Source organism: Chrysochloris asiatica, unplaced genomic scaffold (genome assembly GCF_000296735.1).
Source record: "Chrysochloris asiatica unplaced genomic scaffold, ChrAsi1.0 scaffold00064, whole genome shotgun sequence".
Lineage (NCBI taxonomy): Eukaryota > Metazoa > Chordata > Mammalia > Afrosoricida > Chrysochloridae > Chrysochloris > Chrysochloris asiatica.
The window spans coordinates 430,965-443,208 of record NW_006408582.1 but is presented as its reverse complement, the minus strand read 5'-3'; the positions used below and the strand labels follow the sequence as shown (position 1 = coordinate 443,208).

The window sequence follows — 12,244 nt, the reverse complement described above, 5'->3', positions numbered from 1 at the left end:
TATATATATATATATAAAGCGGGACCCATTCCTAGAAAAAGATACAATGCTTGGTAGACTGGAGGATCAGTAAAAAAGAGTAAGACCCCTAACAAGATGGACTGACACAGTGGCAACCATAACAGTGGACTCAAACATAACAGTTGTGCAGATGGCACAGGACCAATCAGTGTTTCGTTCTGTTGTGTTGAGGACTGCCATGTGTCAGATTGACTCGACGGCACCTAACAACAGTTTTGACTCATATTGTTGTTGTTAGGTGCCATCAAGTCCAACTCATAGCTACCCTGCATAGGGTTTCTGAGGCTGTAAATATTTACAGGAGCAGAAAGGTTCATCTTTCTTCCTCAAAGCCACTGTAGATTTGAATTGCTGACCTTGCAGTTACAACCCAACTTGTAACCAAGGGTCCTCACGTATATTTTACACATAGGGTTGCTATGAGTCATAATCCACTTGATGGCAGTGGGTTTTGTTTTGCTTTTTTTTTTTCACAATTATGGGGCTTATTAGGAACACTAACAAGTTACAATACAGGATCAGAAAATGCTGAAGCATCATTGTTCCAGTCAGCTGATGATCAATGCCCAAAGGACACACCACTGCAACATAAACCTCATCCTGAAGACAATAGCTCTAGCTCTGTAGATTAACAAACCCAGATTCCCAATTTAAATGCTGGAGGCACCACATTTTACAAAATTCTCCCTGCCCCAAATCACTTATTTTTACTTACTCTATGAACTGAGAAACCCACTGCTCTGTCTAAAGCTCTGGTTCTTGTTTCTTCTAATGCTACTCTGCCACTCCTTAGATGTCACAGTTTTCTGTCCCTGGGTCAAGGAGGTTCAGTGCACAGGGATCTTGGGGTCCAGAGGAGGTGCTTCACTCTTAACTCCTATAATTTGATGATAGTGAGATCACTCCTGCTCCTGAGATGGCTTATTAAAAAGAAACAAAAATTATGGCTACTTGAGTGAAGGTTTACATATAAGACCATCGGTTTTATAGTCAACAAATCAGTTTCATGTCAATGCTTGAAATCCCTTCCGTGGAACAACAGTTCTCCCACTTCTTTCTAGTGGTTCCTATTTCCATTCCACCCACCTTCCCATCCCGTCTCAACTTTATCTTTTGGTAAACGTTACACTTTTGATTTTGAATGACTGACCATTCTATGGTGAGCATATCTTATTAGTCTTTCTGTCCCTCCTCTATAACTATCTACTGCTTGGCTGAAAATTAGGCCATTAGGGGAAATTCCATTCCAGACATGAAGGGTGGTCAAGGGCCATGGTCTCAGGTTCCTCCAGTTTCTTTCTGACCAGTAAGCTTGATCTTTTTTTTTTTTTTTAATACTTTTGAGATTTGTTTCTCATTTCCTCCACTCGATCCAGAATTTCTAATGTGATCCCTTTCAGAGCCATAGGAAGTAGCAGCTGGGCACCATCTAGTTCTGGTCTCAGAGTCATGGAGACAAATATTTACATGTTCCATTAATCCACTGGACTGATTACAATCATCTCTAATTCTCCTCATCCTTCTGTCTTCTGCACAGGGAGAGATGAATAGCCACAGCTTAAATGGGTGCTTATGAGCTTTTAAGATTCCAAATGCTACTCAACAAAGTAGGATGTTGAACGTTGTCTTTGTGGACTGTTAGGCTAATTGACCATGGTGTCCCCTGAGACTATGGTCTTGAGCCCTCAGACCCAGAAACTCACTGCCTTAGATGTTTGATAGTATCTAAAAAGTTTTCATCATTTTGCCCACAATATACCACACCACATTCAAAGCTGTTTTCTGGACACAAATATCCTTTAAAACTCATATATTTGTGAGTAGACTCCCACTTTTCCTCACATACTCATTCAGCCTGTATCTCTGTTCATGTGTCTACCCTCAGAACACTGCTGATCCAAGGTTGTGCATATATATATCACTATTTACCTCTTTCCCCTTTAGTCCTTTAGTTCTTGCATATCTCCCTATATCTTCTTCTGTCTTCATCATTCTTCTTATATATTGTCCTCCCCCCTTCTTGTATATTACCCTTCCTGTCACCTGATTTAACATGTGTCTACGTATTCTGGATATGTCCGTTGTCAATTGTATGCATTGCAAACATGTACTTTGTGTCTGATCTTTCACTCTCTTAATAGAAGCCTTTCTCAGAAAGAGCCTTTTCACTATTATTTTGATGTAGTTAAATGTGTCATACCTATTCCTTTAGTGCTAATGGGCTTATATTTTTATATCTTCTTTAAGAAATCTTTCTTTACCCCAAAGGCATATAGAAAGTCTCAAACATTGTTTTCTAGAAGCTTACTGCTTTTCTTCTTATTTTAAGACTTATAATCCATCTGGTGGCGTCCTGGTGTGGTGCTGTAAGAGAAGCACTGGACCACAATGTCAGTTTCAACTGCAAGGTTGTTGTTATTGTGAAGTGCCATTGAGTCAGTTCTGACCCGTAGCAATAGGGTTCAAGCTGGTGAGCTTGAACCACCTACCTTGCAGTTCAAACAGCTTTGCAATCTGGCTCATTAACCCACAGCACCACACCAGGACTCCAGCTGCAAGGTTGTTGTTGTTGGTAAGTGCCATAAGGTCGGTTTCGACCCATAGCGACCTTGGATAGGGTTTCCAAGGAGCATCTGGTGAACTTGAACCGCCAGCCTTACAGTTCAGACAGCTTTGCAGTCTGGTGCATTAACCCACAGCAGCACACCAGGCATTACAAATTCACTAGTAGCTCCTCGGAAACACTATATAGAGTTGCTTTCAGTCAGAACCGACTCAATAGCACTTAACAACAACAATAATCTATCTAGCAATGAATTTTAGTGTGGATTTGGTATCATTTAGGGCCAAGTTTGATTTTTATTTTTTCAATATGAACATGCTATTGTTCCAGATCCAATTGCCAATTTTTCCCCCACTGCTCTACTAAGCCACTGTTGTTCTCCATCAACAACCCCCCCAAATATATACATGGATACCTTTCTGCACTCTTTATTCTGTTCCATTTGTATAGTTGTTGTCTTTGTGTCATTGCCATACTGCTATAATTAAAGTGACTTTATAATTGGTCTTGAAATCCAATAGAACAAGCCCTCCCATCTACTTCTTCAAGAGGTGTTGACTCAAGGAGGTATGCAAGGGTTAAAGGAGATAGAGGTTAATGGTTAGATATACACAACCTTGGAACAAAAATATTCAACATTCTATGGGAGAAAGATGAGAGGGTTTTTGCCCTAGCAAAAATTCACAGCCTCAGAAACTCTATATAGGTTCACTATGAGTAGGAACTGACTTTACAGCACTTTACAACCATGATAAAATGAAGTCCAGCTTTCTCCATCATTGTTGCTGTTGTTCTTAAGTGCTTTGGGGTCAGTTCCAACCCATAGCAACCCCTTATAGAGTTTTCAGGGAGTAACTGATGAGTTTGAACCATCAACCTTGTGGTTCAAACCAAACTTGCAATTAAGTGCTTATCATACAGCGCCACACCAGGACACCGCTCCATCATTACAAGGTTTCATTTGACATTTCAAAATCAATTGATTCCATATTAACAATACACATAAAAAAGAAAAATCATTTTATCATCTCAATTAATGTAGAATACGCATTTGAAAAATTTCAGCATTGATTCATGGGAAAAAAAACCTTAGCAAAAGTTAAATAAATTAATCACAAAGGACAAGGTGCTATGGGTTAATGTGCTGGGCTGTAAAGTTGGTATGAACCACAATATCAGCAGTTCAAACTCACCAATTGCTCCTCAGAAACCCTGTACAGGGTCGTTATGGGTCAGAATCGACTCAATGACACCTAACAACAATATCAACAATATATGAAATACCTAGAATTTAGTAAATGTATAGAGACCAAAGTTTTCTTAGGGATTAACAGGAATTGTTGTTAAGTACCATGGGGTTGGTTCAGTGGAGTGAAAGAGTATCTTTACTTAAAGGACACTGAATTTATGTTAAGAGTGATGGAAAAGTTTGGAAACAGATAATAGTGATGGGTTACACAACATGCAGGATGAATACAATTAACTAATGTCACTGAATTGTACATGCAAATAATGTTGAAGTGGCAAATGTTTTGTTATGTATATTTTTATTACCATACAAAAGGTAGGGATTAAAAATTTTTTTAGTAAAGTAGGAATTGGAAGGAACTTTCTTAATCTGATAAAACCTACACCAAAATATTAAAACACTGAATGCTTTCTATTTGAGCCTGACAACAAGACAAGGAGAACTCTCTATTGGCATCTCCATTTAATTTTGTACTCAGAGCTGTAAGATAAAAACCAATAACCAGCAGGTATAAGAATTGTAAAGGAAGAAATCAACTGTCACTATTTACAGACATTATGATTATATATAAAAAGTCAGAAAGAAGTCAATAACTGATTCTAGCAAGTTTTCTGGATATATAGATAAAGTCAATATCAAAAAAGGAAAAGGGAAAATCAATTTTACTTCTATTAGCAACCAAAAGTAAAAATGAAATTAAAGATATCATATGTTGTTGCATTGTTAAGTGCTGTCAAGTCGATTCCTACTCAAAGTCACCTTGTATGGAGTTTTCAAAGAGCTGCTTGAAAGTGGGTTTGAACTGCCAATGTTGTGGTTTGCAGTCCAGTGCAGATCTTACAACACCACACCAGAAGACCAAAAATACCATATAGAATAGTACAAAATATCAAATGCCTAGTAATAAATCTGAGAAAATACGTGCAAAATTTCTTTATATAAAGCATAAAACATAGAAGTAGAGTGAGGTGCTGTAGGATAAGCATTGGACTGCTAATCACAAATTCGGAGGTTCAAGCCCAACAGCTGCTTCTCAGAAACCCTATATAGAGTCACTATAAGTCAGAACCTACTCTGGGCACACACCAAGAGAGAAGTGGAAGGATATATTATGTTTAATCATTAGCAGACTACGACGAGAGAGGTTTATTTCAAGAAAATGGTTCATGCAGTTGTGTGCTTGGAAAGTCCAAATTTGTAAGTCAGGCTATCAGAATAGAGGTTTCTGACTCATGTGGTTGCAGAGACTGACAAACTAAAAATCAACAGGTCAGACAGCAGGTTGATGGCTCACATCCCAAGATCCAAAGGTCAGAAGATGATAAATTGAATACAGGATCGAGAGAGGGCAAGTTTTACCGGAACATCCATATATATTGGACCTTAGTTGAACTAAGGAAATTTCCAGCTCTGATGTTGTTGTTCTTAAGTGCTGTCAAGTTGGTTGCGAGTCATAGCAACCCTGTATAGGGCTTCCAAGGAGCAGCTTGTGAGCTTGAACTGTCGATTTTGCAGTCTGATGCATTAGCCCATAGCACCACACTCTAGCTCTGACAGTGTTTAACAAAAGGAAATAAAACTTAGAAATGAAGAGTCCAGTTGGCCATGAACTTATTTGAAATCGACATTGTGATGAGACCCTTATATTAATGTTGTTGCTGTTGTGTAAGTGCCTTTGAGTTGGTTCTGACTCATAATGACCCTGAATAGGGTTTCCAAGGAGCAGCTGGTGAGCTTGAACTGCCAATCTTGCAGTTCAAACCAACTTTGCAGTCCAGTGCATTAACGCACAGCGCCACACCAGGACTCCCTTATATTAATAGAAATCAATAAAATGTAGAGAAAGAATACAATGCTTAGTATCGGAAGACTGTTTTGTGTGAGCAACTAAGTGACCTTGATCCAAGATATTTCCCTGATGGGTGGGATGGTGGAACCAGAGTGTCTCTAAATTTCTATCTCCATAGCAACATAGACCAGTAGAACTTTCTGTATTGATGAAATTGTTCTATATCTGTGCTGCCTGATACAGTAGCCACTAGTCACATTTGGAAGTCCTGGTGTGGTGTTGCATGTTAATGCACTGGACTGAAAGGTTGGTTTGAACTGCAAGGTCAGAAGTTCAAGCCCACCAGCTGCTTCTTGGAAACTCTATACAGGGTCACTATGAGTTGGAACCGACAAGACACTTTAAAAAAAAAAAAAAAAAGTCACATATGACTATTGAACATGTGATATGTAGTTAGCATAATTACAATGAACTTAAATGTAAACTGCTATATGTAACTAGTTGTTACCATATTGGACAACATACCTCTGTAGTGAACAAAACAGGAGAAACGTACTCTTTTGCCCTTGGTAAAAGGACATATCTGAGGTACTTTGTAGTTGATACCAAGACTCAAAAAAGAAACCTTGATAAACTTGAACAAATCTAGAAGAGAATAAACATGATCCTGACGGGTCTAGAAAATAGATGGAGAAAGAAATGAGAAAGAGAAGACTTTAAATTATATATAATTAGTAAAAGTAGGGTTGCCTTCTAAAAGATTAGACTTAACTAAAGTACAGAGAAAAAAGTAACTGGATGGAAACTACTGAAAGGCCAATTTCAATCAGTGTGAAAACCAAGTTCCCAACAAAGACATCTGTTATTAGAATTCGCTATCTACTGTGTGGTGACCTAGTGTGGCACTGTTAGATAAGCACTGGACTGGTCAGTGGTTCAAAACTACCAGCCACTCCTTGGAAACCCTATATAGGGTCTCGATGAGTCAAAACAGACTATGTGGCACTTAATAACAAACATGGTGAAACCCTGTCGTTGAATGTGTGCAAAACAATGGTTTCATGGCCACTTAAAAGGAATATTATTCAGAGATTTTGTACTCTGTTGCATGAAGTAGGAAACTAGTCTAGAGTACATTATAATTATAAGATCTGTGATGCTGGGAGACAAGATAAATTCCAACTGGATTAAACTATAAAAGTCTTCTATAGTTACCAATGATGTCATTAAACATTAATGGTGGTAGATTTCAAGGGAAATGTGATGAGGAAGGTAGGACAACAGAGAATCAAGACACAGTGAATAAAGTATAATCAAAGACATTGGAGTGAGAGGAATTTAGGGTATGCTTATGGAAATAGTGGTTGTGAGTTTGGGGGATGGTAAGATGTAATACATGTTTTATTCATGGAATACTTGAATGCCTTGTATACATTGGTAGATTAATCCCCAACTCAGAACTCTGCCTTTTATCTTTAGGTTTTATTTGGCCAAGTCGATACAGTCCTTAAATTGAGTAAGATCTTCAGATACCTTATTAGCAGGCCCAAAGACCATTTAAGTACAGGTTTTGTGGAAGAAAAATTTCTCTAAACAACTTTGCAAAAACATTGTCTGTCCTGCTTTAATCAAATGCTTTAAAATTGATGTGACTACTGTCATGAGTCTAAATATTTTCTTTTCCTTCTTACAGGTGCTGGCCAGAGGTCTGATCAATACAAATGTGTCAGCAAAGGAGGAACCTGTAACTTTTCCCATTGCCCACTCTTTAGCAGAATTGAAGGCACGTGTTACAGTGGGAGAGCCAAGTGCTGCATCTATTCATAGTGAGATACGAATGACTGGGACAATGAATGTAGAAGCCAACTGAAGCAATTGTAATTACTGCTTTAATAAAAGAAAAAAATTTTTAGCATACCTTCTTCCAACCAAAGGAAATTGTGTGCTTCATTTCACAAACCATGGGAGTTACAGAAATGAGACAGACCACAAAGGCGGTTTGGCACAGAGATTGTGGGAATGATGACTAGGGATTGAGTAAGATCACTCCCACTTTATTTTACTACCAAACCAAAATGTTCTTCATGGCTCACTGCCTTCCTCATTCCCAGCAGAGGCTCACATAAAATCTAATGGTGCCAGCAGCCTATTCAGTAAAATATAAGAACTGCAGGACCTACAATCGCTGCCTTTGAATTTGACACACTCTTTGAAGTTGGGGTAAATGTTGACCAATCGATTTTAGCATTTGAGAGCATTTATTATTACCATAAAAGTGTTTCATTAAGTTTCACTGTCTAGGCCTAATATCTGAATTTCCAGATCACAATTACATAAACTAGTTATATAATTCAAAACCATCTTATATGACCTAGTATGTCTGTATTTCCTTCCTTCCATAGAAGATCTTAGGTCTGGGCACACACTGGAGAGGCATGATGGGTAATCATCCCTCTTTACCAAGAAATTTTAACAGCTTCTCATTAGATATAAATTTATTTCTTTAATTTGGCAATAGTGATTTCATATTCCCCATCTAAAATTTATAAACACAAATGAAAATCTACCACAACAAAAGCTTTGCCCCATCCTCCAGTGATAGATGCAGAGTTAACTTATCTCTACTGTACGGAAAAGGATGAGAGAGGACGATGCTGGTCTACGTGGTGGACATTAACTTCTATTCAGGCACTCTCTTTAACATATACCATATTTTATGCAAATAATGTATGTGTTATATGTTTAAACCAGCAAATATTTTGTGGGTTAGTTTCCTATGTGTGCTATGAGCATTATATATGTATATGTGTTACTTGCTGTTGGCATTATATGTGAAAATAGGGAACACAACATGTGGTTTTAATTACAGTGAATCCAGGCTTCTTCTACCCTCTCCCAAAGAGCTCAGTAATAATTCAGGACCATTCTATCTTGGGAAGAAATCTCAGCCATACTGTCAACATCAATCTTCAAGATACTCATATTTAGGTCCTCTTATAGCAGATGCCCACCACTGTCTGTCAGTTTGTCATACTATGGTGGCTTGTGAGTTGCTGTGATTCTGAAAGTGATGCCACCAGTATTTTAAATGCCAGAAGAGTCACCCATGATGAACAGGTTTCATATGAGCTTCCAGACAAAGACAGACTAGGAAGAAGGAATGATAAACTACTTCTGAATATTTAGTTACTGAAAACCTTATGAATAGCAGAGAAATGCTGTCAGATACAGTGCCAGAAAATGAGCCCCTCAGGTTGGAAGGCACTCAAAATACGACTGGGGAAGAGCTGCCCCCTCAAAATAGAGTTGACAGTGATGACGTGAATGGAATAAAGCCCATGGGAGAAAAGCCCACGAGACCTTCGTTTGCTGATGGGGCACAACTCATAATGAATTTGGGTTTTTGAAAAGTCACTATGATAGGAGTTGATGAAGGCCTTGGATAGTGCAAGACTTGAGACTAATCCTTGAGGAATTCATTGCAGGAGATTGTTTTGGCTGGACTAAGGCAGTGAACGTTTGGAGAGAAAGGGAGAGATCTGTAAGTCTTTTTGAAGTAGAAGCAATAGAACTTGCTGATTGACTCATTCAAATTACAGGGTCTTTAGGTGAATAAACAGTTTATTTCTTATATGGCTGCTAGAAGGATAAAGAGGTTTAGAAGAAAAATCAGTAATTGGAGTTTATAAGATATCCAAATGAAGATCATCAAGAGGTAGCTGGATGCATGATTACATGATTGAATCCCCCAAAAGAGAATCTTTATCTGTGCAAATTCTGAGGTTTATTGAGTATAAAATACTAAAAAAACAAATATTCAGCAATAAATAGGTAATCTGCAAAGAGATACAGGAAGACCATAAACACATTCACCACTCCCAATTAAGAAGTATAAAGTGTTTCTTTTTTTATAGAGATAATGTGTATTGGAGTCAAGCTTCAATTTCCTCAACCTTTTAGGACTCCACTGAAGTTTTATCTCAGCTTACCCCAGCATGTGACAACCGCCTTTCCTGACTCCAGTTGATCTCCCAAATGATACTCAAGCCTATTGATTTCTTATTAAGGAATCCTTTCTGATTCTTAAAAAAAAATATGTTGGATACAGTATCTTATTCTCTATTTAGTGGATTTCATCTTTATATATTCTGATATGCTGACCATGTACATTTCCCCATTCCATTCTTCAAGGCTGCCAGCGACATAGTCTCCAACCTGATGTCATTCTTTGGTGGATTCTTATACTTATATCCAAGCATGTTAAGCTCAATGTTCCATGCAAACCATCCCACTGTATGAGCTAAAATTTAAATCCCAGCTCTATACAAGGATTTAGCCATTCCTGAAAAATGAGAGCACTGCCCTATATTCCCCAGCTACAGGTCATTTCACGGAGAATAACAACTTAAAAACTAGATGGAAGGACTGAAAGGATTCAGCTGCAGTGTTTAACATCTTGTATGAGCCCAGCCTATTTCCCTGAATTTGGTTTTCAGAAATGGACAATAGCCCGTTGCACTGATGAGCAATTCCCTAAACTCTGCCAAGTGGCCATAGACAACCCCCTGGAGGCCAAGCAATGGATGGTATCTTCAATCACCTCCCAATTTCCTGTGATGCTCACCCAGATGGACACTATCTTTAATTTCCTCTCAATATCTTGCCATAATAGCCCAGACGTGCAGTGAGGAGCTCTATCAGCAACAACACAGAATACCTGACCAAGCAGGCTCAGGGGATAGGGTAGAACTCTGAACCACATATAAAGGAATATTTAGAAGCTTGGAAGGCTTACAGCTAGGGGAATTTGTAGCAGAATCAAGAAATCCATTGCTTCCTAATTCAAGATGCTCAGCTGCTCCTGGAGCCACCATCATGGGAGAGACAAAGCAGGGGAAGGATCAGAACAGCCACAAATGTCTGACAGAACCATGGACATTCTTTTTTTGGTATCTGCTCATTGGTCTCTCGCTGTCTGTGCATCTCTATTCTGGTGACTAGAGGGGATGCCTGAACATCCCACCCCACCCACTGGAGGGTTTTACTATGCATGCGCACAGATCTTCTCGAAATTTAAAGTGACAGTTTCCACTTAAAACCAAACGACCACCACTAGTCTGTCAGTTTGCCCTAGTTTGGTGGCTTGTGAGTTGCTATGATTCTGAAAGCTATTCCACTGGCATTTTAAATACCAGCAGGGTCACTGACGGTGGACAGGTTTCAGGTGAGCTTCCAGACAAAGACAGACTAGGCAGAAAGAATGATGAACTACTTCCAAATATTTAGTCACTGGAAACCTTATCAATAGCAGAGAAACACTGTCAGATATAGTGCCAGAAAATGACCCCTGTAAGTTGGAAGGCACTCAAAATGAGACTGGGGAAGAGCTGCCTCCTCAAAGTATAGTTGACCATGATGACGCAAATGGAGTAAAGCCCATGGGAGAAAGCCCCTTGGACCTTCATTTGCTAATGGAGCACAACTCAAAATGAAGAGAAACAGCTGTAAACATCCACTGAAAATCGGAACATGGAATGTACAAAGTGTGAATCTGGGAAAACTAGAAGTTGTCAAAAATGAAATGGAATGCATAAACATCAATATCTTAGGCATTAGTGAGCTGAAATGAACTGGTATTGGCCATTTTGAATCTGACAACCACATGATTGACTATGCCAGGAATGACAAATTGAAGAAGAATGGTGTTGCATTCATTGTTAAAAAGAACATATCCAGATCAGTCATGAGGTACAACACTGTCTGTGATAGGATAGTATCTATGAGCCTACAGGGAAGCCGAGTTAATACCACTATTATTTAAATTTATGCACCAACCACTAAAGCCAGTGAAGATGAAATAGAAGAATCTATTAACTTCTTCAGTCTGAAATTGATCAAACATGCAATCAAGATGTATTGATCATTACCAGTGATTGGAATGCAAAGGTTGGGAGCAAAGAGGAAGGAATAATAGTTGGAAAATATGACCTTGGTGATAGAAATGATGCTGGAGATCGCATGATAGAATTCTGGAAAATCAATGATTTGTTCATTTCAAATACTTTCTTTAGACAGCATAAGCGATGACTATACACATGGACCTCACCAGATTGAGTACATAGAAATCAAATTGATTACATCTGTAGAAAGAGACGATGGAAAAGCTCCATATCATCAGTGAAAACAAAGCCAGAGGCAGACTGTGAAACAGACCATCAATTGCTTATATGCAAATTCAAACTGATGCTGAAGAAAATGAAAACAAGTCCAGGAGAGCCAAAACATGACCTTGACTATATCCCATCTGAATTTAGAGATCATCTGAAGAAAAGATTTGATACATTAAACTCTAAAGACAGAAGACCAGAAGAGTTGTGGGATGACATCAAGAGCATCATACAGGAAGAAAGCACAAAGTTATTAAGAAGACAAAAAAGAAGAAAAAGGTCAAAATAGATGTCAGAAGAGACACTGAAACTTGCTCTCCAGTGTAGAGATGTTAAGCAAATGGAAGAAATGAGGAGGTCTAAGAGCTGAACAGAAAATTTCAAAGATCAGCTCGAGAAGATAAAGCCAAATATTACAAAAAAATATGCAAAAATCTGGAGTCAGAAAACCAAAA

General features: G+C 38.5%; 1 protein-coding gene across 1 annotated transcript in view; it reads left to right on the top strand.

Annotated features, from left to right (window-relative positions):
- DEFB1 (defensin, beta 1) overlaps positions 1-7,449 on the top strand; it is a 61,071-nt gene extending 53,622 nt beyond the window's left edge. The window contains exon 2 of the mRNA XM_006864420.1: positions 7,288-7,449. Coding sequence (XP_006864482.1) covers positions 7,288-7,449 — 162 coding nt within the window. The remainder of the gene's footprint in view (positions 1-7,287) is intronic.
- The last annotated feature ends 4,795 nt before the right edge of the window (positions 7,450-12,244 follow it).